Below are 27,880 nucleotides of genomic sequence, written 5' to 3'. Positions count from 1 at the left end.
GATCATTTTCTTTTTGCTCAGAGACTCCTCCTGAAACCCTCCGTGCCCTGTAAGCTGCTGGCCTGACCAGCGCTCCTGACAGCCCCAGCACGGGGAGGGGTGGGGGAGGGACATGAGTTCCAGACGGCAGGAGCAGGGCTGGGGGGTGTCGTGCTGATCCAGGGAACCTTAAGCCCCGCCACAGGGGCAGCAGGGAGGATGGCTAAACCAGACCAAGCCAGACTGGGGGCCCTGAGTCCCAGGCTCCCTCCCACCGCCGCCCTCCCCTCCTGCAGTTGACGGCGGCATCACCCTTGAGAAGGAAATCTCCAAAGACGAGCTGATTGCTGTCCTGAAGCTCTACCGGGAGGCACGGGGAGCCGCCTCGGACATCACCCAACTGCTTAAGATCCTCTCCCAGATGGAGAGATACGAGGTAGGGAGCGACAGGGCCTTGTCCCACGGAGGGGGCAGGTGGTAGCTTAGTGCAAACCCTTCCTCGCTGTCCATTCCCTCAAGTTTCGGTGACACTCTTGGCGGGGGGGGCAGTGTCACAGAAGCCAGAAGAGGGGGTGAGGCCGGGCACCAGGCCCCTGGCTTGCGCTGGTCTCTGCAGCCTCTCTGTTCTTCTCTAGCAAAATGCCTTGGTGTTTCTGGGACGGAGATCAAGGACCAAAAGCGATCTGAGCCTAAAGATGTACCAAGAGGAGATTCAGGTAGGAGCGCCCCCGACCGCGCCACCAGACCCTCCTGCCCGGGAGTGGTCCTTCCCACTGCTGAGCGGGGGCTGCTCCCTGGCCCCCATCTTGAGCTGTGGGATTGACCCGTGGATCGGATCACTGCTCGGGTGAGGGGGTCATCAGGGGCCAGCCTTGAAGCACTCCCCGACATAGGCAGCCCCCGTCCGCCCTTCTCTGAGCCAGAACCACAAAGGAAACGTGTACAGCAGCAGACGCACCAGGCAGAGGGAGGGTGGGAGTCCTGGCGAGCTGGCCTGGACCTGCCTCTTCAAAGCGGGTGGCCCGTCCCACGTCCAGGGTCTGCTGCGCCTGACTCGGGGTTTTGATGTTTTTTTCTAATTTAAGAGACGGGAAAAGTCAACTATGTTTTTTTTTGCAAAATCGTCCAGTGTCCCCACATTGGCTGCTGAGTGAAAGAGCTTGGGAGGCACCCCGTGGGCCGGTGCTCTGCACTCCAGACAGAGCCTGCGGACCGTGGGCCATCCATCCACCCAGGCGCCCAGCTCCCTCACCAGCCACTGTGACGGTGCTGTTTTCAGGCCGGAAACCCTTTATCCCTGGGACAGGGATGACCAGGGTTCACGCCCAAGAGGCCGGGAGGCTGCAGTCCCCTGAAGCGACTCGCACCTTCTCTGTAAAAACACCAGGGGTTTGGGCAGATACATGGTGGCTCGCTGCACTTGGTGTCACAGAGATGAGGAACCAGCGTGAGATCTGGTGTCATAAAACCCGGGTTTGAGTCCAGGCTCCGTGACCTTGGGCAGGTCACTCAGCCCATCCCCATCTGTGAAAGGGAGACAGTCCCTGCCTCAGGAAGCAGAGGTGGTGACGGCACTAGACGTGCCCCCGGGTGCTGTCCTGGCCTGTGCCTGTCTGCCCGCCCCTGGCCTCAGTTTCCCACCCTGTCGAATGAGGGGCACAGAACTAGGCCGTCTCAGTAATTTTTTTAAGCTCCAAAGTTCTCAGGTTCAGACTCTTTAAAAACATAGGGTTTATATTTAAAATTTACCTGAATACATCTGTCCCAGAAAATGCCGGATGATACAACAGTAATAGTCTTAGGCGGGTGAGCTGTTTGGCTTTTTTCAAAAGGTTCTCACAGCCATTTAGGAGAGCAGCAAAAGCAACAGGAGAGTTAGGACACACACGGAAGCTTCATACAACTTTATACAGTTTCCCGGGTGTAAAATGAGGACACCCAGCTCAAAAGGGGTAACACGGGGTGGGGAGGGACATCCCTTTGTGAAGCACACAGATTATGTTCACAAGCAAAGGGTGATTATTACTACCCGGGCCTCATTTAAAGAGGTGGTTGTGCCAAGCACACTTGACAAGGAGGTTTGCAAACCTCTAATTAGAAAGGCAAAGATAACATAGTCATTTTTCTACTTAGGGCCACATTCAGAATTCCCAGCAGGGGACTTCCTAGGTGGCGCAGTGGTAAAGAATCTGCCTGCCAATGCAGGGGACACAGGTTCGAGCCCTGCCCTGGGAAGATTCCACATGCCACGGAGCAACGAAGCCCGTGCGCCACAACTATTGAGCCTGTGCTCTAGAGCCTGTGAGCCACAACTACTGAAGTCCACGCACGTAGAGCCCGTGCTCCACAACAAGAGAAGCCACTACAATGAGGAGCCTGAGCACCACAGTGAAGAGTAGCCCCTGCTCGCAGCAACTAGAGAAAGTCCGTGTGCAGCAACAAAGACCCAATGCAGCCAATAAATTAAAGAAAGAAAGAAAGAAAGAATTCCCAGCAGATCTGAGGATGGTGGGGAGACTGTTCAGTCCCAGTTGGGTGGGGCTGGCAGCCCTGCCTCCTCTGCGGAGGCGTCTTCCTGCTGCCCCCTGTGGGCTAATGGGTCACAGCACTGCCCAGCCTGGGTGGCCCCGTCAGGCGGGGGGAAGAGCAGGGTTGGCTAGGGGGGTGGGGGGTAGGGGTGGGGCCTGCTCAGCCCCCTGTCTGCTCTCTGCTTTAGGAGTGGTACGAGGAGCACGCCCGGAAGCAGGAGGAACAGGAGCGACAGCTCAGCGGCTATGTGGTCCCCACTACCCAGCAGCCTCCAGGCAGCCGCCAGCGCTCCCAGACCATCACCTAAGCCCAGTCTGCAAAAGCCACCTCTTCTATGCAATAACACAATAGTATTATTTTACTACGATGTATCGAAATAGTGTGTATATATATGTTATATATATACATACATTCATATATATGCACACATTTATATATAGAAACAGGCAGACAAGATGAGGTTTGGTTTGTAACCACCTTGCCCTGTTAACCCCAGAAGTGAGTTTCATTTGGGGGAGGGGTGGCCAGGCCACTAGGAACTCTTAACATGGAAAGCTCCAGAAGGCCCCTTCACAAGAGCACCTGAGTGGATTCTGCCCGTCTCTGCAGGGCTTGCCTTCAAAGGGGGCCGGTGTCCCTAGGCCAGGTCCAGACCGTCTCCCTGACGCTGCTTTCAGAACCCCACTCCGGCGCACAGCCAGCTTCCCCACTACCCTGCCCTACAGCCCACGTCCTGGGGTTTCTGTGTCCTGCTCTAGGGACAAAACCACTTCGGAAGGAAAGAACCCACATCCTCGGGTTGGTATTTCTCTCGATAGGATAATGGAATAGGGCGTTCCCTTGGGGGACCATACCTAGCACCTAGCGCCTACCGGAAAGAGTGTTCCAGAGCTGTGGTTATTCCGTGCGGTGAGATCTCAGCCAGCGCCGGGCGGCGAGAGGTGCTGTGTCCCGGCTCCGTGAGCCTTCTCACCTAGGCTTCTTGCAGTTTCAACCCTTGTTGCTGAAAATCCTAAAATGGCCTGTGGAATCACGGCCCAGCAGGAGGAGGAAAACAGGCAAGAGGTCCGGCCAGTGGCTACCAGCCCAGACCAAGTCCTGAAATGGGCTTTCTCCTCAAATCCCTTCTTCTTGGGATCGTCCTGTTCAAGCAGAAAGACATTTTGGTTCGTTCAGGATTCTGCTGAAGACAACAGCGGATCCTTCACGTGCGTGCATTCAATGCAAATAGAACAGAGAGACTCACCTCAGGCCGTCCACGGCAGCCCTGTGGCTGAGCCCGTTCATCCCCTTGGCTGGCTCCCCTCTCACCTTGAGCAGTCGCCCTCCATGGACTTGACGGAGGTAGGATGGGGACGTGGCTCACCCCCAAGGTTTCCACTCCCAGCAGTGGGTTCAGGTGGCCCCTCAGTTTCCTGAGTTCCCCGGGGGCCGTGGGAGAGTCCTCTGAGATCACAGTGCAGCCGAGGCGTGAGTCCACAGCAGGCCGTCGGCTGAGCGGTGGTGGCAGAAGCAGGGTCAGGGCAGAGGGAGCCCTGGCTCAGGTGTCCTGGGCTGCGAGCCCAGCGTGGTGCAGGAGGCCGAGGCGGCCGAGGCGGGGATGAAAGGGGTGGGGAGGGGGCAGGGGAAGCAGCCCCCACTGGGCATTCTGCTCCAACCCCCGCTTTGCAGCTGCCTCTGCAGCTTAGGAAGGTGGGTGCCTGGAGAGTCCCCCTCGCCACATCCTCTCCCCAGCCAGGCAGGGCCTGATCCCAGGGGCGCAGAACCCGGCTCCCCTACCCTATCTCCACGGCCAAGTCTTCCTGACTGCGGCCTTGGCCAGGCTGATCCCACAGCCAGCACCACCCAGCTCTGCCCCTCACCAGGGGAGAAGTGGTGGGCGTTTTTGTTCTTAAAGCACAGTCCTTTAGGAAAACAACGAATCACTGAGAACCACTGAGGTTCCCAAAGGAATCAGGAGACGGACGTTGTCCTCTTTTATCTCTGGAAGGCCACAGGCCATCGCGGGCAGCTTGGCACTAAGCCCCAGGCCAGAACCCCTTCCCCTCTCCAGAAAAGGAACTTTGCACAACTGGGTGCCTTTTAGCTTTTGTGTATTGAAACGGGCATTCTGGAAGCAGGAGTCAAGGGGCCGCTTTTAAAGGAGGGTGTGAATCCTCTGACCTCAGCATCTGCCCCCAGGAGGCTGAAACCCAGGAGGGGCGTCAGGGAAACTGAGCGCACCCCGCACCCCCCAGGGTGAAGGCTGGCACCAGGAAGAGTGAGATCTAGTCCAGGCCGCCCAACCCTGTCCTGTGAAAGGCCCTGTTTTCAGCCAGGGATGGGATGAAAGCCAAGTGGCAACAGTGCTGATGGGCCAGACTCCAGCCAGTGGTGGGTGGCCCTCATCACTGAGGCTAAGGACAGCTGCCCCCACAGGGTCACTGAGGGCCTCGAGTTGACCCAGGGCTGTGAGCTCTGCGGGACCCAGGACATCCAGCTCGGATGCCCTCTCACCTCCCATGTCAGCTGGACGAACCAAGGTGAGACGCGCCCACCTGTTCTGGGTCACACCGCCTGTCAGTGTCTGTGATGGCCCTGTGCCCTTGCCCTGCTCGGGGGGGACACCATCTGGCCCCTCCTCCTTGCTTCCCCCCCCCCAACCCAGCCTTACTCCACACCACGCGACAATCATTTTGTACAGATAGCGGGAGCGACGCTGTAAGGTTTTTGTACGTTGGCGATTTGTTACCCAGAAAACCCACGGTGTCTCCGGATTTCTGGCATATTAATAAAAGAGCCTCTGCTTTGTACATGTGGCTGCCGCCTCATGACTCCCCCCAGGCACCATTCGGTGGCTTCCGAGATCGTGGGGAACAGGGAGAGGACCCATCGCGCTGTTTCCTGACCCCACCTCAGCCCCACCCCTAGACGTGCCATGAAGTCCAGATCCGTCAGGCCCGAGAGCCTTTGGCCCCGAAACCAACCATGCATCACCTGGCCCAGGTTAAGAAGAACTGGTGTGTTGTTTTCCGAATACTTGAAATATTTAATAGCTTTTTCATTGGAAAAAAAGACAGTTGAATCCCTTTGCCGGCATAAGGCATCGAGCAAACGCAAGAGCTGCTTGTGGAAAAGGCAGGTCACTGGCTGACAGCAGGATCGCGCCCGGGAGCGCTCGTCACCCTCCCAGGGGCTTGCAGGCAAGGGAACCCCAGCCCAGGGCTCCCCCTGAGGTAGGCACAGGGCACAAACGGACTCCTGTTTTGCAGCCAGGGAAACCTCTGAAGCCAGCACACAGTTCCGGAGGCAGAGTCTAGAGCTGTGGCGTCCCATATGGCAGCCACCGAAGGGCCAGTGCCACTCGCTGCTATTTTGGAGCCATATTTATTATCATTACTTTCACCCTTTTCCTTTTGGCTTTATTAACATGGCGACCAGAAGATTCAAAATTAGGTACGGGTCTCACATCCTATGTCTGTCGGACGCGGCAGCTCTAGAACTCAGCCCGTGTCGGCCCGAGGCCCACAGGGCACAGATGTTCTACCCGCCAGGTCCGAGTCCCAACTCCCTAAACCCGCGTTTGGCAGCCCTTTAAGCCCTGAGAGAAGACGCAGGAAAGCAACAGGGGGCAGCTATGGGGAGGGGCCGGGGCCTCCACAACTGCCTCCAGTCCCGAACTCTTTGGGGCCTTCCAATACCAGCCTGGAAGGCACCCCAGACATCCCTTTCACTCCGGACCCCAACTTTCAAGAGGCTCTGGAGATACTGCAAGGAAGCCTTCTTGGGCTGCTGCGGGGAACTGTGTCCACGGGGAAGCCCAGTCTCCACAGTCCCAGAAACGAGGTTCAGCTGTCCTCACTGCACACAGCGGCGACTGGGAAGCTCCGGCAGAAAGCGCGGCCCCCGAGCCCACATCCAGGTCACAGTCACGGCCATGGCCACGCACGCACGCCCAAATGGGTCCTACCCAAGGCCCTTCATCCTCCTGTCTCACTGCCTGCAGTGACACCTCCCAACCCCGACACAGCTTCACTCACACAGTTTTCAAGTGAATCACTCCAAATTCAGTGAGCAGGGCCACTACCAGGAAGGTCAAGTAGAAGAGGAGCAGGCAGCAGCCGTAGACTCTGTTCAGCTGGAAGCATTGCAGTGGGACCGAGACCAGGGAACAGACGAGGCTGAGGCCCAGGGCGCCGGCCAAGACCCACACCAACAGTCCATCAGGCTCCAGCTGCGGGGGACACGGGGAGAGACGCTGGGTCACTGCGGCCGACAGTCAAACTGAGGCTTGAGGGCCCCTCCTTGGGGGCCAGGGAAGCACTTCCGGCCTGCCCTTGGGGATGGCACCCCCACCTTGAAGTTCGATGTTTTGAAGCCACCTACTATGCAGCCCTAGGAAACTAATACCTATAGGCTTTATGTGTGTATTACACGCAGTTGTTGAAAAATTCTCCAGCAACACGGAAGAATAAAAGGAAATGAAGTTGCCCCCTTCCCACTTCTCTCCCCTCCAGACGTAGCTTCTATCTAACATGTACGGAAGACGTCACCATAGGTACTATGCTAGGTATATTACACCCACCATAGCCTTTTATCTCCCCATCACGTATCTCCTCAGTATGGTGATCACCAGTCCACAGTTGAGGAAACCAAGTACAGCTGACCCTTGAGCAACACTGGTTTGGACTGCGTGGGTCCACTTCTGTGCAGATTTTTTTTCAACTATAGTACCTGTATTTTCATTTCACAGTCTTTAAATTAAGCATGGGGGAGAATTTGTGTTGGATTAGCGATCGCAATATGTGGAATCGAAAGAGCTAGGGTCTGAGTCGTGATTCTATGCAAACTGCTTCAGCATCCTTTCCCTGGGCCACTCATTTATCGGTTCCTTTGCTTTTGAGGCAGAGAGAGCAGGACTCGGATTTGCGGCTTCACAGGGGAGTCAGCACCCTTAATTCCCGCGTCGTTCAAGGGTCAACTGTAGTACGTGACACAGCCCAAATCCAAAGTCCAAGCTCATACCCTACCCCGCCTCCTCATACAGCGACACCGGTACACACAGATGTGTGGGCACACGTGTGCATATACTGGCCTGTCCATCCATTCTGAAGCCAGAAGCTTCAGTAGGTACGTGTTTGAGAACAACCTGGTTTTCAGCCAACAGTACACCATGGACATCCTTCTGTGATGACCTCTCATGATGCCCTAGGTCTTACGCAATTAACAGCAGGAGCATTTCCTAAACTCAGCACAAACGCAGTGGCATGTTTGCGCGCGCCCACACACACCCACACACACTCTCCACAAGGAGCCAGAGAAAAGAAACAGGGCCTTCAGGGGCCCAACCCCTAAAGTCTCATTATCAGGAGCTGCCTGAAAATCAAGAATGAAAGGAACTTATTAAACCGGTTAAGAGTATAAACAAAATTTGCAGACAGAGGGTGTTTACCCCTTAGAAAAGCAAACTTTCCAAGCCGGAAGTAGCTATGTGCTTATGGGCGTGGCCGCTGTGAAAGGCTGGCCCAGCTGCCAGTTAATTACAGGTCAGCCAGAAGACCCTATTCAGGAACTAGCTGCCTCCTGGAGAAAGAGGGTGGCGACTTCGTTCCCATTAATGAGGCCACCATTCAGCTGCACATTCCAAGCGCTTCCACACAATTAGTCTTAAAACCATCCTCTGGGCCACATCCCCTCCCCATCTTCATCCTTCTCTGGTTTGGCCTCTGAATCCAAGTCCTTGAGAATGCAAGCTTGGGGCCCGAATCTGGGTTGTATCTGCCTTGCACGGGATGCTGTTGGCCCTGTGCAATATTTCCAAAGAGATAAGTTCACCCAGGAATCTCGATTTCTTCTACGTCTCTAGAAAAGCTGGATTATCTGGCCACAGGAGGCCCACCTGACTCATCCACAGGATTAGGTTACCTGCCCTGAACTAGTGTTTGGGTTTTCAACCTTGTTGGAAACCTGTTTCTCAAGTGTCCTAACCTTCACCCAACCTTCATCAGTCCCCAGGGACCGTATTTAAAAATGCAGATTTTCAGCCCCACCCCCACCCCCCACCGGCCCTGTTATGCCTGGGTCAGGAGGTCTCATCTGCTCCCAGGAAATTCCTGGGTGTCCCTGAACCCGCAGAACCTCTGCTGCTCAGTGCATTTCAGAGCCTTCTCCAAATCTATGGAGGTCCCCCCTGCTGGGGCTGTCACCAACACTCTCTCTCACTCGGCCTGTCCTCTGCAGACAGTGGTGAGATGAGATATTCAGCCTGGCCCTCACCTCATGCGTGCTAATTCGGGAAGCTAGCGGAGCTGGGGTGGGGGGCATCAATCCCACTTCATAGGTGAGGAAACGGAGGCTCAGAGAGCCTCAGAGTCCTGATTCACTCAAAGTCAGACTTCAGTGATGAGACCAAGACTCCAGTCCAGAGCCTGCCTGCCCCTTTCCCTCAAAGCCACATCTTACTCTGTGACCTTGCACGTAATACCTTTTTAAACCCTATATGCAAAGTATTTTTAATATTCTACAAATCAGACTTGTCACAAATTTAGAAAAATCCTCTTCCCAGTACGTGTATTCTACTGAGATGTGAGTGGTCTCTGGTCCAGAGGGGGGAGGGGGAAGAGGAGGAGGGGGAGGAAAAGGGAGGGGGAGGAGAAGGGAGGGGGAGGGAGAGGAGGGAGAGGAGAGGGGGGAGGAGGAGGAGGAGAAAAGAGCCTATAAGCAGGCCCCTTGCAGAAGCGTCTGGCCACTCACCTTCACCTCCATGTGGCTCCTGGAGATCTGCAGCAGGCAGCCCAGCCCCACTCCCACCAGGATATCTGCAGCCCAGCTCAGGAAGTTGCCAGAACGTCAAGCCCCATAACCCCAACCACACAGCCCATTGGCTTTCTTTCTGACCTCTGGCTGCGTTCCCCCTTCTCCCCCAAAAAAACCTATCCGAGGAGACTTTATCCAGTTTTAGCGCCTCTAACAGTATGCAGTGTACATTTTGCCTCAATCTGTAAGGATCGCAGGAGGTGACAGAAACGCTTGATACCTGGTAAGATGGAGAAACGGAGGTGAGGTGAAGTGACTGCCCACTGGGGGGACTGGTGATGGAGCATGGCTCAGGGCCACCTCCAGGGGTGGCTCAGGGGACACTGCTCCAGCTGGGGCTCCCTCCTTCCCACCCCAACCTGAGTGGTCAGGAGAGGCCACAGCCCTAAAGCCAGGAGCAGGTCACAGTGGGCACCTGGGAGTGACAGACGGCAGGAGGCACGCTGCACACAGGTCACACAGCTGGCACACCGCGCGCTGGAACTGGGACCCGAGACCGTCCCAGTTAGAAGCCTCGTCTTTTTTACAGCCCCAGGCTGCCTGACCCAGTCTTTTCTGTATAGACCAGGGGGTGGCAAATGAAAGCCTGAAGGGCAATCTGGCCCACTGCCTGCTTTGATTACTAAAGTTTCATTGGGACAGTCACACCCATTCATTTCTGTATTGCCCGTGGCTCTCTTTACACGACAACAGCAGAGTCGAAGAGTTGCAAAAGGGATTCAAGGCCCACAAAATCTAAAATATGTACCCTCTGGCCCTTTAAGAAAACGTCTGCCAACCCTGACATCTCCAGACCAGGACATCTATAAGCAAGAGGGAGGGGTCTTCCACAAGCTCCACGTGTGGGCCCCTCCTAATACTATCTCTGCCCTAACAAAACGAATATGTGCCGTCACTGCTATTTACCAAGTGCCAAGCACTTCTGTCACCTCGTTCAATCCATACAACAGCCTAAGAGGTCCGTCCCCTCAGTATGCCCATTTTATAGATGAAAAAGCTGAGCCTCAAGCAAACGCATCACCTGCCCCAGGTGTTCCAGTGAAAGCCAATCCCGATGGAGCACAGCCTTGGCTCACAGCACAGAGGGAAGGGCCGCCCCAGAAAGGATACTGAAAATGATGCCACCGAAACAGGCCGAGAACGCCATCCGGGGGTAGCCCTGGCGGGCCAGCGTGAAATCTGAGAAGACATCTGTGTGGAAACACGAGAAGGCCTTGAGTGGTGCGAGGCTTCCCCGGGCCCTCCTTGGTCATTCATTCCTTCTTTCTACCCACAGTCATTCAGTCAACAAACACTGATAAAGACACATTTCCCTCCTTAATTCTTTTTACCTGCCTCTTTCCCATCAGGGGCAACTTTGTGGGTATGATATGCCACCACCAATCTTTCACCCGTGTCCTATCTGCTGCTGGCACACACAGTACCTCTGTGCAAACTAGGAAAAGGGGCCCAAAGAGGTGAGTGGAAGGAGAGCTAGATTTTGGCCCCCCTAATCCCTTGTCAGGATGCTCTTGGGCAGTGTACAACCTGACCAACCCCACCTGGCAGCTCTAGTTAGAGAAGGATATCTGTATGCATGAGTGAATGCCTATTCATGTCGCACACCCATGGACACATTCTACCTGGTTGGCTTCAATGAGCCTGAAGCCTGGGGAGCTACTGATTGTCCATGCATCACAGTGGGGAAGAGGCTGGGGCTTCTACAGAGCCTCCCGGCTCAGGTACAGTCCGGGCCATCCCACCCTGATGCCCAGTGATGGTCACTCCAAAACGACAGGCACTGAGCACCTGCTAAGGGCAGACGCCCTGGACGCCCCTGCCCACATACAATTCTGGCTGAGCGAGCAAAGAGCAGTGAGGTAGCTGAGCTCATTCTAGAAGCCCACCCGGCCCCGAGTTACCTCCAATGCTGTTCCCCCAGGCCAGCAGCGTGAGCCCCAGCACAGTGTTGCTCAGCCGGAAGACCACGCCCAGAGACCGCAGGATGTTCACCACCTCCGTGGCAGCTGCGTTGATCCACAGGGCGCTGGTCAGGAAGCCCAGGAAAGCGAAGAGCTGGGGGAGGGGACAGGGACACGACCTTAGTTCCTCAGCTATAAAATGAAACAATAGTACCTACCTTGTGAAGTTGTCATGAGCATGAAATGAGTTAACAGATGCAAAGCAGCCAGAGCCTGGCATATCGTAAGTGCATAAAATGCTAGCTTAATATTACCACTTCGTCAAGAAGGGGTTCCTCCTAGCTTTCATCAGATTTCTCATCTATGGACCAAATGCCACCCCATCACCACAAAAAGAAAACTCCACACCCATGATCAGTCATTCCCCAGCCCACCCACCCTTCCTCCCAGGCCCTGGCAACCACTCCTCTACCTTCTGTCTCTCTGGATTCGCTTATTCTAGACATGATAGGAATGGCCTCATACAGCACGTGGTCCTTTGTGACTGGCCTCTTTCACTCAGCATCATGTTTTCAAGGCACATCCACCTTGGAACATGTGTCAGTACTTCAAAGACTAGTAAGAAACACTGGCTAAGACCATGTCTCTAAATAATCAACTGGCTAAAAATTCAGCCTCCTTTGGGCTGGTACATCCATTCAGTGTTTCTGAAAATAAAAACCAGAATTTTTAAAAAGCAATAATTCTTTTTTTTTTTTAACTTTTATTGAGATACAGTTAACACAATAAACTGCATATATTTAGAGCATACAATTTGGTGAAAAGAAAAGAAGGAAAGAAAGGAAGGAAGAAAGGAAGGAAGGAAGGAGGGAAGAAAGGAAGAAAGAAAGAAAAAATTTAAGTAAACTTTTGAAGAAAAGATCTCTGAACAAACTGCCTAAAATTTCTTTAACATCCTGCAGAGTGGAGAGACTGGAAAAAAAACAAACACCCCAAAGACCACACAATTCCATCACTGGAATGTGACTGTTAGGAACCCAGCTGCCTCCTAGTTAGGATGGAGGAAAAGAGTCTGGTAGGTCTTTAAAAAGGTAAAGATACAGTTCACATTTGACCCAGCAGTTCTACTCCTAGCAATACACCCAAGAGAAATGAAAGAATTATTTCTACACAAAAAAATTTAAACCAATGGTCGTGGCAGTATTAGTCATAATATCTAAAAAGTGGAAAAAAACCCAGGGTCCATTAATGGATTAACTGATAAACAAAATATGCTAAATCTGTATAATTGAATAGCATTCAGCCATGAAAAGGAAAGATGTTCTGACACATGCCACAACATAGGATAAACCTTGAAAACATGTTGCTAAGAGGAAGAGGGCAGTCATAAAAGACCACATATTGTATGATTCCATTTGTGTGAAATATACAGAACAGGAAAATCTAGAGGGACAGAAAGCAGATTCGTGCTGGCCGGGTGATGGTCGGGGAGGACGGGGAGTGACTGCTACTGGGTACGGGGTTTCTTTCTGGGGTGATGGAAATGATCTCAGATTGTGGTGATGGTTGCATACCTCTGTGAATATAATAAACACTGTTACATTGTATACGTCAAACGGGTGACTCGTATGGTGTATGAATTGCAGCTCAATAAAACAAAGCTGTTACCAAAAAAAGTGGACCCTGAACAAAACTCCTTAAAAGTGGCTTTAAAGACCCGTCACGGTGGAAAGTGATTAGTGGCCAAATTGTCCCAGGACATCTGCCCGGCAGACCTCAGTGTCCCCTCTCCCAGCTTGGAGAGCCTAGGTTTCTTACCCAGTGAAGCCTGGGGGGCTCACTGTTGGATGTGGCAAAAAAGGTCACTGCAGCCAAGGCTGTGCCCACGATCACCACCACGGCCCAGACGGGAAAGAGGCCACCTATCTCATAGACGCCATCTGCAGAGGGACGAGAAAGGGAGCTGGTACTCTCCACAGCTTCAACTTGGCACCTCCTCCTGGAAGCCGCCCGAGAATGACTGAGAGGGCGTGGAGGGGATAAAACCCAGATAAAACTCGGTTGCTTGGATATAAGGTAGAGACCTCCTATGTGCCCAGCCCTGTCCTAGACACTTCAGGGAGACAGAGAAATTAAAGACACAGCCCTTGCTCTCAAGCTACTCACATAGGAAAGAAAAGAGAGACACATGAAAAACAGACTCTCCAGCCTTTTGTTGTGGAAGTAGGATGGGAATGGCTAAGACTACTCACCCCCGCTATCCTTTCCCATGCCGGCAGCAGACATCACTAATCAACCATGATGCTTTGGTCTAACTGAGCTTCAAGGCAGCACCCTGCAGCCAGGCATTACTAATGGGTGGGCATCACTCCATGACATGAACTGTATAGTCAAACCCAATCTTACCCACTGATTCTGGCTCTCTTGAGAAGTCTACTGTGCAAACCAATCCATTATAAAGTTACAAAGGTTCCAGAGGCTTCATATTAAAACAGTGAAGGGAGGAAACCCTGCAGGCAGGCAGAACACTCTAGAATTCTCCATATACCATCCTTTCATCACTAGTCTTCAAGGCAATGGATGGTTCAACTGCCCAGACACATGAAACAAGACTTTCCTTTTGTTCTTTCTTTAGTCTAGCTCATGGGCTCGCAAACATCAGTGGGCATAAGGTGATATGAGAGGGCCAAATGTATAAAATCGTGTGCACAATACACTGTGGGAGATTTCAGGGGGTAATTTTGATGGATGTGACTTTTACTTATAAGAACCGGCTTTGGAACCTGACGCCTGGATGACAAGTCCTTTCTCTGTATTTCCCAATCCTGTGCTAGAGGAATTTCAGGAGGTGGCTGGGGCATGCGGTTGTCAGGAAGGGCTTCTCGGAGAGCTGAGGATGTGAGCTGAGTCGTAAGCCGAGAGGGGCACAAGAGTACCACAGGAAGCAGGAAGAGATGGGTAGCAAGGCATTGAGCAAGTTCATGTCATCGATAGCAGAAAAAGGCCTGGGGAAGGTGGCTGACTCAGGATCTCAGAGGCCTTGAATGATAATCGGAGGACATGGCCTTTTTCCAAGAGGCACTGGGGAGCCATGGAGGTCTTAGAGTGGAGGAGCAACCACAACATGTGGAAAGTGGCACTTCAGAAAGACGGCTCTGGGGGTGGCCTAGAAGAGGAGGATGGAGGTTGGCAGTGAGATTGGGAGGCTTGGCTGATAGACACAGCACCCACCGCCCAGGCAGGGCTATCTCTAACCTTGCTTCTCCTCCTTAACTTTCATCTCCTAATTAATTCTATTAAACACTTATTAATCGGAAGCATTTTTGCCACATTTATTATCTCCAACAATATTCCTCCAACAACAGTTCCTCTAATAACGGTACCTTTCCACCTAAAATTAACTGCCCTCGTAGTGAGTGTCCTAGGCTTTACTCTAGCACGTGAAATTAATCCTACTACACAGAGCTTCAGATTTAATTACCCCTCAAGCACCTTCAAATTCTCCAACCTCTCAGGGTCCTTTCCCACTATCATACACCGCCTACCACCCTGTTTAAATCTATCGACAAGCCACAAATCAGCATCTGCTCTCCTAGACTTAATCTCACTAGAAAGCGTTTTTACCAAAAACCACTTCCTTCATTCAGTTAAAATTCAGACCAAAAAGGTATAATCAAACTATATTTCCTATCATTCTTCATTACCCTTACCCTAAGCATAATTTATTTAGTTACGAGTCACCTCTATAATAAGCACACCAATAAGCAGTGATCAACGAGTAAGAACTACCAATCAAGTACCATAACTATATAGCGCTGCAATTCCTACTGCTTCCTCACTAAAAAAGCCAGAATCACCTGTCTCATAAATAACCCAATCTAGCCCATTAAACTTGAATACAGCTTCCACCTCTTCTTCTTTTAAAACATATAGCTCTACTGAAAATTCTATTATCGGTTCTGAGAGAAATATTTCTAAAGCAGTCTTATTAGAAACCCACACTTCAGGGTATCATTCAGTAGCCATAGCTGTCGTCTAACCAAATACGACCAGTATTCCCCCAAGATAAATCAAAAATACCATCACACCTAAAAATGAACCACCAAAATTCAATACAATCCCAAAACCAACACCACCACCCACAATCAACCCAAGTCCTCCATAAATAGGTGAAGGTTTTGAAGAAAACCCCACAAAACTAATTACAAAAACAGTACTCAAAATAAATACGTCTGTTATCATTATTCTTACATGGAATCTAACCGTGGCCAATGACATGAAAAATCATCGTTGTTATTCAAGTATAAGAACGCTAATGACCGGGACTTCCCTGGTGGTGCAGGGGTTGGGAATCCGCCTGCCAATGCAGGGGACACGGGTTCGATCCCTGGTCCAGGAAGATCCCACATGCCGTGGAGCAACTAAGCCTGTGCACCACAACTACAGAGCCTGCGCTCTAGAGCCTGTGAGACACAACTACTGAGCACGCGTGCTGCAACTACTAAAGCTCCCTCACCTAGAGCCTGTGCTCCACAACAAGAGAAGCCACTGTGATGAGAAGCCCGTGCACCACAACTAGAAAAAGCCCACGTGCAGCAACAAAGACCCAATGCAGCCAATAAATAAATTTATAAAAAAATATTAAAAATACAAAACAAAACAGGATCTAATAATCCCACAGGAATGTCATCCGACATAGATACAATTCCATCGCAGCCCTACTATACAATTAAAGACATCTTAGGTGGCTTACTGCTAGTTCTGGCATTACTAATATTAGTTTTATTTTCACCCAACTTCCTAGGTGACCCCAACAACCATACCCCAGCAAACTCCCTCAACACACCACCACGCATTAAGCCAGCATGGTATTTCCTAGTCACATATGCAATCTTACAATCAATCCCCAACAAATTAGGAGCAGTCCTAGCCCTAGTCATTTCAATCTTAATCCTACCATTTATCCCAATACTCCACACAGCCAAGCAACGACCTCTTAGCCAGTGTCTGTTCTGAGTACTAGCAGCAGACCTACTAACCCTAACGTGAATTGGAGCACAACCTGTAGCACACCCCTTCATCGTCATTGGACAACTAGCATCTATTTCATACTTCTTTCTAATTCTAGCATTAATACCAGTAATCAGCATCATTGAAAAGACTCTCCTAAAATGAAGCGTCTTTGTAGTACAGTTCATTACCCTGGTCTTGTAAACCAGAAAAGAAGAACAACACATCTCCCTAAGACTCAAGGAAGACGCTTCAGCTTTACCATCAGCACCCAAAGCTGAAGTTCTACGTGGGCTATTCCCTGAAATTTTATTATGAGACACTTACAAGATTATTGAGTACTACGTCAGTATTAAAATGACCCATTTTTACTACAACCTGCTATGTACATCGTGCAGTTAGCACTACCCCTACAGTCTGGGGTGGGGGAATCTCTCTGTCCAGCGCTCAGCCCTGAAAGGGGGTCACAGATGCATTCGCCTGAACCAGTCCTTCCCCAGTGTGGACCTGCTACCATTACAGTGTTGGAACAGGTGGATAAGACACTAAATATCACAGAATCACATCTCAGGAAATGGATTCCTTCCTCAATTCTCTCCTTGTAACAAATTGAAATACCTTAAATGTATTGGAAATGATGCCAGTTTCCTACTGATGCAAGCGATACAGATTCCTTTCCAATAAATTAAAAAAAAAAAAAAGAGCCGATTTAAGAAAAATATCAAATATAACAGTTCGGAGTGGGACAAAAATCAAGATTGTTCCTGAATGACCAACGCTTGGGAGCCCCTCTTTTAAGAAGCCACAAGGGAGACTTCCCTGCTGGTCCAGTGGTATAAAGAATCCAACCTGTACTTCCCTGGTGGTGCAGTGGTTAAGAATCTGCCTGCCAATGCAGGAGACACAGATTCGATCCCTGCTCTGGGAAGATCCCACATGCCGCGGAGCAACTAAGCTGTGTGCCACAACTACTGAGCCCACATGCCACAACTACTGAGCCCACATGCCACAACTACTGAAGCCCACACACCTAGAGCCCGTGCTCCACAACAAGAGAAGCCACTGCACTGAGAAGCCTGCACACCGCAATGAAAAGTAGCCCCCACTCACCACAACTAGAGAAAGCCCGTGCACAGCAATGAAGACTCAATGCCATAAATAAATAAATAATAAAAGAAATCTTAAAAAACAAAACAAACAAAAAAGAATCCATCCTGCAGTGCAGGGGATGCGGGTTTGATTCCTGGTCAGGGAACTAAGTTCCCACATGCTGCCGAGCAACTAAGCCCGCTTGCCACAACTACTGAGCCCGCGTGCCTCAACTAGAGAAGAGGAAACCCACATGCCACAACTAGAGAGAAGCCCATACGCTGCAGCGAAGAGCCCACACACTTCAACAAAAGATCCCACGTATGAAGATCCCGGGCTGCAATGAAGACCCAATGCAGCCAATAAACCAATAAATACATAAAATTAAATAAATATTTATAAAAAAAAAAAAGAAGCCACAAGGATGGGGGCTGGAGAGGCAGGGCTGTAATGAACCAGACAGCTGGGACCCATAGGAGGCACCCTTCCCAGCTCTGGGGCCACACTGTGCCCCGATGGACTCTCCTCCCCTCAGTGCCTGTGTCCTCACATAAACTGGAGGAGAAACACACAGAATTTGGCAGCCTTTTCATCCCAGCTCTCTTTAGCAAAAAAGCCACACCCAGCCATGCATTTGCTACCGGAGCCCTACCTCCACCTTCAGGAGATGCCCCTGGGTTGAGGGGCAGGAGCCCAGATGACAGACCAGAGGAATGGACAGCGTGAGATACTAAAGTCAGACAACGGGCAGAACCTGAGCAGCAGGAGTGAGAAGACGCCTGATGAGACGGGGGCATTGCTTCAGCCAGAGCAGGTCAGAAAAGGAAAGCTGGGGGCAGGTCGGGGAAGCCTCAGTGCCAGCTCACATGAACGAGTGAAGTAACCCACCCGGGTCACCCAACAGGTGACAGAGGGGCCTGTGAGGCATCCGTCAGCGGGTTCCCGCACTGCCTGGGGGGTGGGAGGCGGGGGGCAGTGCCTCTTCTCAGCTCCAGCCAATTCTGCTTTTAGGAACGTGGCCCAGATCTCCTTGAGAAGCCCAGCTCTGGATTTTGAGGTGAACGCTGCACGTTGTGTAATGCAAACAAACGAGCCAGAGGGCTGGACTTGGCCCGAGGGCCACCAGCGTGCAGCCTCCACCTGCAGCCAGCGGGCCTGGGCCAACGGACTGCGGGAGGCTCATGGCACAAGCATATATGAAGCGCCTGCTGTATGTCCAGGACTGCCCCTCTGGCCCAGGGTCGCCCGGTGTGGCTGAGAAGGAAACTCAGCAATGTGGGGTGGAGGGAGGTGCGCTGGCCTGGGGGAGGGGATACTCACAGGTCCCCGACTGCAGGGTCAGCACCAAGAACAGGGGGCTGATGACCAGGTGCAGGCAGTTGAGGGGCCGTTTCCAGTTCCCATCCTCCTTGTCAGGGTCCATGACGGGGACCGTGAGGAGCAGCAGGAACTCCACGGGCAGCTGTCAAGTGCACGAAGGCAGAAGGGTGTCACCAGGGAGGCCTGTGCGTGGCTGGCCCCACCCTAAGCTCAGTTCCTCCAGGACGAGGCTGTTGCCAATAGAGTAGCCACTGGGCACAGGCCCCCGGGCGCTTGGCTTAGCCTCTGCTGCAACACGCCGCCACAGCCCAGGTGCTAGCACAGCACCCCACTTGCTCACCCTGACAATGCTGTGAATAGGAACGCTAATTTTCCTACCCTTCAGATAAAGAAACTGAGGCTCAGAGAGGTTAAAAAAACTTCGCCAAAGCCACACAGAAAGATATATGAATCCAGGATACAGGGCCAGCTCTGACCGACTCCACACCTTGTGTTTTTAGCCAGTAACTTAATGAGTAATAACACTTATAGAGTGCTTACTATATGCTAAGCAGTGGAGTCGGCCCTTTACATATATTAGTTCATTAAATTGTCACAATCCCTGTGGTAGGCTGGATACGGTTCGCAACTCTTCAATCCCTTCCTCTAACAGAATTAAACACCCCCACTCTTTGTCAAGTAACTAGAGTCTGCAGAATACATTTCCTTGTTGATGTTGAACTTGGCCATGTCACTTGCTTTGGCCAATGGGCTATTGGTGAATGTGATGTGAACAGAGGAATAAAATGTGCTTGGGGAGTCTGCCCTGGTCTCTTCTGCCAAGGAAAGAGCACACTCCCACTGGCCCCAGAATAAGATGGGGGACAGACCTGAATCACCAACCAGAGGCACCCCAGATGACTTACAGGCTCTTGAATGAGAATAAATATTGTCATCATAAGTCAATGAGATGTTGGGGTTTGTTTGTTACACAGCACTGTTGTAGCAATAACTTACTAATACAACCACATCAGAAGAAAGGCACTATCATTGTCCCCATTTTTCAGTGGAGGAAACTGTGGCTCAGGGGGACAAAGTGACTTGCCCAAGGTCATGATGTAGCCAGAGCCACTGTGGGATATAAATATAGTTCATTATCTGCCCCCTGGGTCTGAGGAGGCCTGAAAGGTATCCACATTGGAGGGCTGTGAGGTGAGACCCCTGACTTTTTCAGTCTGGGTGGTGGAAGGCAGCTGTAGTGCCTCATGTAAACCTGCCTGGGTACCCTGCGCACATCGAGGAGACATTTAGTTCAGGGACGCAGCGAGGGATCAGAAAAGTGCAATCTTGGCCTCATTTGGACTATGCCCACTCTCTTCCCCTGCCCCAGTTCCCTACCCTTATCTGGTCAGGAGGGGTCCCCACCTCTTCTCTGTCCCTGGGAAGATGCTCTCCTTCCTCCATGGGGGGCAGAGCCCCAGCCACACTCCATGACGCAGATTTCCCATCAAGTCCCAGCTTATCTATTTCCCCATCAAGTCCCCAGCAGAGCCCAGCCCTCCCCTCACTGTTCTGGAGAAGGTTGGGGTCCACTGTCCTGTGGTGTCACAAAGCCAGAAGGCTGACTCCAGGGTCCCCCCCTCACCTTGAACACCTTGAGGGCCCTCCAGTAGACTGACTTGGTCCTCCACTTCCTGTAATCCAGGGGGTTGAGGGCCCGCACCAGGATCTGAGCCGTGGTCTCCTGGTAGAAGAGCAGCGGCCGGTACTCCTCACCTGGGGGTGCAAGGTGGGAGGGGCAGGTGTCCATGGCTGTCTCAGTCTCCGGGAAACCCTCTCCCCTTCCTCCCACCAGTTCCCCCAACCCTTGGGAAGAAGGAAAAGCCCAGGGCCAGTAGTGGGGCAGGTGGGTGAACCCAGCCCAGAGCTCAGCCGAGGTGCAGCGAGAGGTGAGGCTGTTTGCTGCCTCATTCCTGGGGCCTAGTTGGCCCCATCTCCCCACCTCTCCATCCCAGCCCTGCCCTGGTACCCCCACCCCAGCTGGCCACAGGGCGCTGGACTCACCATAGTCATAGCTGTTGGTATTAGAAGATACCCGATCCTCCTCAGACTCTGAGAGCATCTCTGTAGGACAGAGAGGAGTTTCCCATGAGCCAGCTGGGGCACCCAGACCCTCCCACCACCATTCCAGGGTAGAGCACCTCTAGGACAGGACAGTTTTCAGGGTGCAAGTGTCCAGGCCCTCTATATTCTGGATTTCTCAGCAATCACCCTGCATGCTCAGGAATTCTTACAGAGTGAGGAATTCTAACTCACAAAACATTTTCAAATGTAGTGATGCAGCATTTGAACACATAATTCAAACATTAACTGACTTCAATTTTGTACCTTTCAGAACTTGGAATCCATCATATTTTGCTTTTCCAGTCTGAAACTTTTCTTGGGAGTCCTCAGAAAAGATTAGAGGACTGAGCCCTGTAAAGAAGGGCTTCCCAAAAGGAAAATGGCCTTTCTCAAGTGAGGAGTGCTAGCCCTGATTCTGCCTGTGTGTGACCTTGGGCCCCTCTCCAGCCCTCATTTTCCCCTTGTGTTCCAGGCTGGTGGGCTCTGATGGGTTTAAGAGACAGCACAGGGTAATATGTGCTGAACTCTGAAGGCTCAGTTGATAAAGAGGGGAGAAGAGGAAAAATCACAGTAGACTTCCTGTAGGAGGAGTCCCCAGCACCTGTGCCAGTGCCCCAGGAATATGAGAGGAAATGAGATAGAGTCTGATGCTCAGGAATCTCTCAAATAGACAGAAATATAATCAAATTTATAACAGAACAGAGACACAAAGGCTGTGCTGAGGTGAGTCTGAAAGCTGTGCAAGCCCAGAAGGGACCCCTGGGGGTCTCTGCAGAGCTCCCTCCAGGCTGAGTCCTTCAGTCTTTCAGAGGAAGGGCACACCAGGGAGCGGGGACAGCATATGCAAAGGCCCAGAGACAGTCAGAGGGAGCATGGTGTGTTCAGGGACATGGGGGTGGCCCTACACAGTTTGGACACGGACTTTGGGGTATGAAATGAGTCTGGAGAAGAAAGCCGAGGCCCAGCACAAATGGCAACAGATCAAGTGCAAGGTTCTCAGGCTCACATGCTGAAATGGGCCAAGCATGTCATGGGACCAAGTGAAACAGGCTGGGTGGCAGAATTCTGGTTTTCCAACATAATCGGGTCTGCAAGCAACCCACCTCCACGTGTGGGGGCTGATGACAGAGAGTGGTGCGGACTGGCGCAAATTGGGGAACCATGCCTTGTCCTCGGGGGGAGCCCCATTCAGCTCTAGTCATCGTGCCAGGCAGGCATGGAGGACCAGGTGGTCTGATGTTTCAAGAGAAGCCACAATTTATATCAAACCTTTTCATTTTAGGGACTTCCCTGGTGGTCCAGTGGCAAAGACCCCATGCTCCCAATGAAAGGGGCCCGGGTTTGACCCCTGGTCTGGGAACTGGATCCCGCATGCCGCAACTAAGAGTCCACAACTAAGAAGCTGGCATGCTGCAACTAAGAACCTGCATGCTGCAACTAAAAAATCCCCCATGCCGCAACAAAGGTCCCACATGCCGCAACTGAAGACTCAGTGCAGCCAAAATAAATAAATATTTTTAAAACAAAAAAAAAAATCTTTTCATTTTAAATCTCGGCCTGATAATTTTTAAAAGAACACACTGGTCACACCACAAAAAGCCAACATTCTGTACAGAAGATGTGGTCTGTAGGTTCCCAGTTGTGGCCTCTGGTGCTATGAGTAAGGGGAAGGCTCTTGGGGTCTGGAGAACAGGGGTCAAGTCCCGGCCCCGCCCCTCTCCAGCACCTATGGCCTGGGAAGGATTTGACTTCCCTGATTCTTTTCCTCAACTATAAAAGACGATAATGTAGTAGGCCCTAACTTACAGGCTTACTGAAAAGAATGAATTTGATAATTCAACAATTATTGATAATTACTGATAATTTACTCAATAAATGTATATGTGTGTATTGTATCTGTGTGTTGTGTGTATGTGCTGTGTATACACTTGTGTGTCTTTGCATATGTGTGCATGTTCATATATGAATTTGTTCATGTGTGTGGAATATGTGTATATGTATTTGTGCATGTTACGTATTTATGTGTGTGTGATGTATGTATTTGCAAATATGTGTATTTGTGTGGTATAAGAATCTGTGAATGTGGAGGTGCGTTTGTGGATACGTGTGTGCATGTATTTGCATATATGGAAGCACCTGGATTTCACCCTGATGGTAGGGAGCACATTCCTGGACAGAAGCAGTGACAGCTCCTAGGAGGATTTGCCCCAACAACGGGGATCAGCATGAAGAACTAGTGAACCTGGACAAGCAGGTGATGAGGAGGCTTCACCAGCACAAGCAAAGGCATGGAGATGGGACCTTGGCAGAACGAGTAGAAAAAGTAGGAGATGGACACTGGCAAAGTCCTCAGGAGATGCAAGGCAGCGGTGAAGGGTGCAGAGGGCTCCAGGCCCACTGGTTCTCTCTTGGGGGCTCTGTTCAGACCTTACCTGGAGTACCTGGCATGGAGTAGACCAAGGCTCTCCTCCGCTGCCATTGGTAGATCCAGGTGCAGAGAACCACGGTGACCACATAGAACACATAGAAGCCCAGGTAACCTGCAGATAAGGGCACGCCATCACCAAGTGGCGTCCTGGCTACAGGGCCCAGATTAACAACAGCTGCCAGTTCTGTCACGGGCACCTGGTGGCAGTGGCTGTCTGTGTTAGCCCAGCCCAGCCGGCAAATGGCCATTTCCTGGAGCCCTGCCCCTCCCTTGCCCTCCTTGGTCCTTCCCTTCCTACCACCTCCACCCCCTGCCTCCCTGCCACCAATCCGACCATCAATGGTGGGTGTAACACCTGGCACAGACGGTGGCCTCCAGGGCACAATTCAAGTGCGAAGGGTCTGTGTCCTGCTCTGTGCCCTGAGAGGCCGAGGCCTGCAGACTGCATCCCCGGAACTCTGGCTGCCCTGGGCCCACCCACGGAGCCCCGACACCAAATCGCAAGGTAGCAGGGGAGGGTCTGGGGCACTGCCTCCCTGCTGGGGTGCCCTGTCTCCGGCAGGGCCTGTGACCCCTCCACAACTGCCACTTGTGTTAGGTGGCCCCAGAGCTGAGCCTGTAGCACTCAGCAGGCTCCAGCCTCCCCATTCTTTGCCCCTTCAGGGGCTCCCACTGTTGCCGGTCCCTGGTGTCTCTGCATCTCAGCGTCCCTCGTTGGTTTCCTTAACCCTCTGTAAACTGTCCCTCCATCCATGTCACTGGAACATGGAATGGACACGCTGCCGGGACCCTGACGGCCACAGTCAGCATCCTGACTGTACTGCTTATTAAAAAAGTGGAGATCGTGAAAGTTCAGAACATCACCCCGACTCTGCCCTGCCCTCTTTGGTTATCTGAACCACGAGTCCCCATTTTTTGCTCAGGCTACCTTGAGTAGGGTTTCCATCATTTGGAACCAAAAGTGACTCTGTGTGCCGCTGACCACTCCCTCACGTCCCACCCTGCCTGCTCCCCGCCCCCACCCCGTGCCTCCCCCCCATCAGCCCTGGGATGACCCCGCCCTGGTCCTGTCACTGCTCACCCAGGGCCCACGCCAGCGTGACCCTGCCGTGGTAGAGGGCGGTGAAGATCAGGAACACGGCCACCATGTAGAAAATGATGTCTCTGAGGAAGGGTCTCGAGGCCGCAGTGAAGGGGCGTAGGATGGCGATGCTGCCGGCCACCACAGTGGTAACCAGCGTGCCCGCGCCTGGAGGAGAGGATGCCAAGCTCAGGCCACGCGGTGCCCCCTCCTGCTACCCCACCACCCCCAGCTGGGGCCGCTCGTACCAAACAGTGCCCCAAAGGCCAGGCCAGCTGTGCGGGGATCCGAGAAGGCCACCACGGCGCTGAAGATATCCGGCGCCCCGTTCCCAAACGCCAGGAAGGTGACACCATGGGGGGAGCGTGTCAAGGGGCCTCAGCGCAGGGGCTCCAGCCTGCCCGGGGCCTTTCCTGGCCATGAGCAGCCACCCTGCCTTCCCTCCCTCCCTCCCTCCCTCCGGGACAAAAGGATACTGCCACGTTGTGGGAAAGCTTGAGCGTGCTGGAAATGGCGGACAAGTTAGGGCAGAAACTATGGAGAAAAGGCAAACAGTGAGTGTTTCCCCAGTAAGTGGCTCCTGCCCCCATCCTTTCCCCCCCAAGCCCAGGGTCATCCCAATGTCAACCTCCTGGGACTCCATTTTCCCATCTATAAGCTGGACATGAGCCCAAGGCCACACTCACAACTTTGCTGCAGTGACTCCCAGAATCAGAAACAGGTAAAGCAGCCAGAAAGCCTGGGTGGGGGGCCAGAGAGGGAAAAGAGCATTACATCCCACCGGGGCCACCAGCCCCTCTCCCCGGCTCCCCGGGGCGGGGCCTCACATAAAGGCTGATGGCCAGAGGGAGGAGGCTGGGTGGGAAGTGGCAGAAGATGCCTTCGAGGTAGTCCAGGTAGCCCCCCTCGCTGCGGCAGTCAGGGTTGGTGCGGACGAAGTCACAGCGGTCAGAGGCGTTCAGGCTACATACTTCTCGACACTGTGGGGAGGGAGGGCGGACATCAGGGCCTGACACCCCATGGTTGACTGGACCTGCCCCCGCTAAGCAGTGAAGCTAATCTCCTTCAGCCTGGTCTCTAAGCCAGACCCTCCAGGTGCCAACTATATGCTTTAATTTTTAAAAATAAACTTGTGTTTGAAATTAACCCAAGTAATTCACAAATGCGTGTATTTAAAACAAAAAGAAACAATACATAAAGATTTCTAAATTTTCCCTTCTCAACCCTGCCCTCCATAATCCCACCTCTCTCCAGAGGTCCTACCGTGACCAGTTTGAAGCAGACCCTCACAGACATTTCTCGGTTTAATGACATTTGTATATACATCGTATTATACAGTTTGTTTTGTTTTATAGAAATGGGTCTATCCTAAAGCTCTGGTTTCTGCAACTTAACTTTTACCACTTCATATATGTGCTGTATATTAATATATTGATGCACATAATAATGAAGATGATAAAAGTCAAACATTCTGAGGGATTTCTATATGCCAGCTACAGTGCTAAGAGCTTAAAATGCATCTCAATTAATGTGCACAATGATCTTATGAGGAAGGTACTGTTATCCTGCCCATTACACAGAAAAGGAGACTAAGACAACATCCCAGGGCCTACTCAGTGGTAGAGACAGGGTTGGAACCCAGGCAGTTTGAGATTCCAAAACCCCTGTCCTTAGCCATAACCCACCCCCTGCCTCACCACAGTGTCTCAGGATTTTACACCATGGGTGATAAGTAGTAGTGGTAACGTTTCCTACTGATGGGCAGTGGAGTGTGTCTACTTCTTCATTATTACCAAGAATCAACTTCCTTGCACATGACTCTGAATATACATGAGAATATTCTGTCAGAGAGAATTCTAGAAGTGAAAGTGCTGACTCAGAGACTATCCCAGTCTGAGTTCCTCCAGAAGCGACCCAGAGACAAGGATGTCTAAGTAAGCAGCATATGTGCAAGGTGTGTAGAACCCAAGCACCCAGCATGGAAAGAGAGTCAGGGACGAGAAAGCAACCAGTAAAGGCTGAGTTGAGATGGTTCCTACCCTGGGCTGGTAATCCCAAGGGCAAGGGAGCTGGGGTATTGATATCCCAACTCCTATCAGTCATCAGGTGGGCACTGCCAGGGAGGGAGGTGCTAGGTCCTCAGCACTTCTGTCCTACCATGCTTATGGGTGCTTCTGGAAAAAGATGCTGGCAGCTAGAAGTCCATAGAAGCCCACCAAAATGGTAGGGTAGCCCTGATAGTGTCTGCTGCAGAGGGACAAACATCTTAAACATTGGATGGATTTTGCCAAAATACCCTCTCTAAAGATCTACTTAGACACACTCCCGCCCGCACTGGGAAAGGAGTAAGTTTATACCCGCACCCCCACCAGATGCCACAACAGTTCCAGCCAGTGTGATAGGAACCTCCCCGTTGTTAAATTGCAAGTCCCGGAGGATGTATGAAGTGCTCTTTTCATGTGTGAAAGGCCATTTGTATTCCTTCTTTGAACTGCCAGTGTTTTCAATTGTTTGCTTCTTCTGATTGATCTATAGACGCTCCTTCAATACTGGATATTAGTTCTTTGTCAGGTTATACATTTGCTTAGGCAATGCCTAAGAAGCACCCCCCTTCTCAAACTTCCTGTTCAAAACATTTGTCAATACCACCTCACACCCATCAGGATGGCTACGACACAAACCAAACAAAACCAGAAAATAACAGGTGCTAGGGAGGATGGGGAGAAACTGGAACCCTTGCGCAACTGCTGGGGATGTAAAAACGGTGCAGCTGCAGCGGAAAATAGCAGGGCAGTCCCCCTCCACCTCCAAATTCAAAATACAATAACCAGTAGCAGGTATGTGATGTACAAGGTGATGACTACAGTTAACACTGCTGTATGGTACACACGCAAGTTGTTAAGAAAGTATTTCCTAAGAGTTCTCATCACAAGGAAAAAAAAAAAACCCTTTTTTATTTTTTTTTCTTTTGTATCTATGAGACGATGGATGCTTACTAAACTTTTTGTGGTCATCATTTCACAGTATATGTAACTCAAATCATTACGCTGTACACCTTAAACTTACGCAGTGCTGTAGGTCAACTGTATCTCAATAAAACTGGAAAAAAACCAGAACTGTCAGATGATCCAGTAAATCTATTTCTGGGTATAACAACAAAAAGAATTGAAACCCAGGTCTCAAAGAGACATGTGCACACTCATGTTCACAGCAGCATGATTCGAAACAGCCAAAATGTTTAGAAGCAACCCAAGTGTCCATCAGTGGATGAACGGATAAGGAAAATGTGGTATATCCACACAATGGGATGTTACCCGGCCTTAAAAGGGAAGAAAATTCTGACACAGGCTACTTCGTGAATGAACCTTGAAGACATCATGCTGAACGAAAGAAGCCAGTCACAAAAAGACAAATACTGTATAATTCTACTTCTATGAGGCACCTGGACTAGTGAAAGTCTTAGAGACAGAAAGCAGAATGGGGGCTGCCAGGGGCTGTGGGGAGGGGGAAATGGGGAGTTGTTGTTTAATGAGGACAGTTTCAGTTTTGCAAGATGAGAAAGTTCTGGAGGTAGACGGTGGTGACGGTTGCACAATGTGAATGTTTTTAATGCCACTGAACTGTACACTTAAAAATGGTTAAGAT

The 27,880-nt window shown here is 51.5% G+C and overlaps 2 protein-coding genes across 7 annotated transcripts in view; one reads left to right on the top strand and one right to left on the bottom strand.

The window, feature by feature from the left end:
• TPCN1 (two pore segment channel 1) overlaps window positions 1-2,881 on the top strand; it is a 69,307-nt gene extending 66,426 nt beyond the window's left edge. For both annotated transcript variants that reach the window (XM_057744478.1, XM_057744479.1), the window contains 3 exons: window positions 276-415; window positions 615-695; window positions 2,696-2,881. In XM_057744478.1, coding sequence (XP_057600461.1) covers window positions 276-415; window positions 615-695; window positions 2,696-2,815 — 341 coding nt within the window. In that variant the 3' untranslated portion in view covers window positions 2,816-2,881. The remainder of the gene's footprint in view (window positions 1-275; window positions 416-614; window positions 696-2,695) is intronic.
• SLC8B1 (solute carrier family 8 member B1) overlaps window positions 1,231-27,880 on the bottom strand; it is a 31,069-nt gene continuing 4,419 nt past the window's right edge. Inside the window, exons 4-18 of one of the 5 annotated variants that reach the window (XM_057744481.1) lie at window positions 25,063-25,215; window positions 24,922-24,974; window positions 24,712-24,769; window positions 24,484-24,589; window positions 24,236-24,403; window positions 23,159-23,266; window positions 20,667-20,726; window positions 20,248-20,378; window positions 18,624-18,765; window positions 13,023-13,144; window positions 11,205-11,358; window positions 10,414-10,494; window positions 9,241-9,305; window positions 1,729-6,721; window positions 1,231-1,351 (exon numbers count right to left, since the gene is read on the bottom strand). In XM_057744481.1, the coding sequence (XP_057600464.1) occupies window positions 6,524-6,721; window positions 9,241-9,305; window positions 10,414-10,494; window positions 11,205-11,358; window positions 13,023-13,144; window positions 18,624-18,765; window positions 20,248-20,378; window positions 20,667-20,726; window positions 23,159-23,266; window positions 24,236-24,403; window positions 24,484-24,589; window positions 24,712-24,769; window positions 24,922-24,974; window positions 25,063-25,215 (1,599 nt within the window). In that variant the 3' untranslated portion in view covers window positions 1,231-1,351; window positions 1,729-6,523. Of the gene's footprint in view, window positions 1,352-1,728; window positions 6,722-9,240; window positions 9,317-10,413; window positions 10,495-11,204; window positions 11,359-13,022; window positions 13,145-18,623; window positions 18,766-20,247; window positions 20,379-20,666; window positions 20,727-23,158; window positions 23,267-24,235; window positions 24,404-24,483; window positions 24,590-24,711; window positions 24,770-24,921; window positions 24,975-25,062; window positions 25,216-27,880 lie in introns of those variants that run through there. The other 4 variants (XM_057744480.1, XM_057744483.1, XM_057744482.1 and 1 more) reach the window with 4 other exon arrangements.

Source organism: Hippopotamus amphibius, chromosome 8 (genome assembly GCF_030028045.1).
Source record: "Hippopotamus amphibius kiboko isolate mHipAmp2 chromosome 8, mHipAmp2.hap2, whole genome shotgun sequence".
Taxonomy (NCBI): Eukaryota; Metazoa; Chordata; class Mammalia; order Artiodactyla; family Hippopotamidae; genus Hippopotamus; species Hippopotamus amphibius.
The sequence above is the reverse complement of the archived record's forward strand: the minus strand, read 5'-3'. Positions and strand labels throughout refer to the sequence as shown.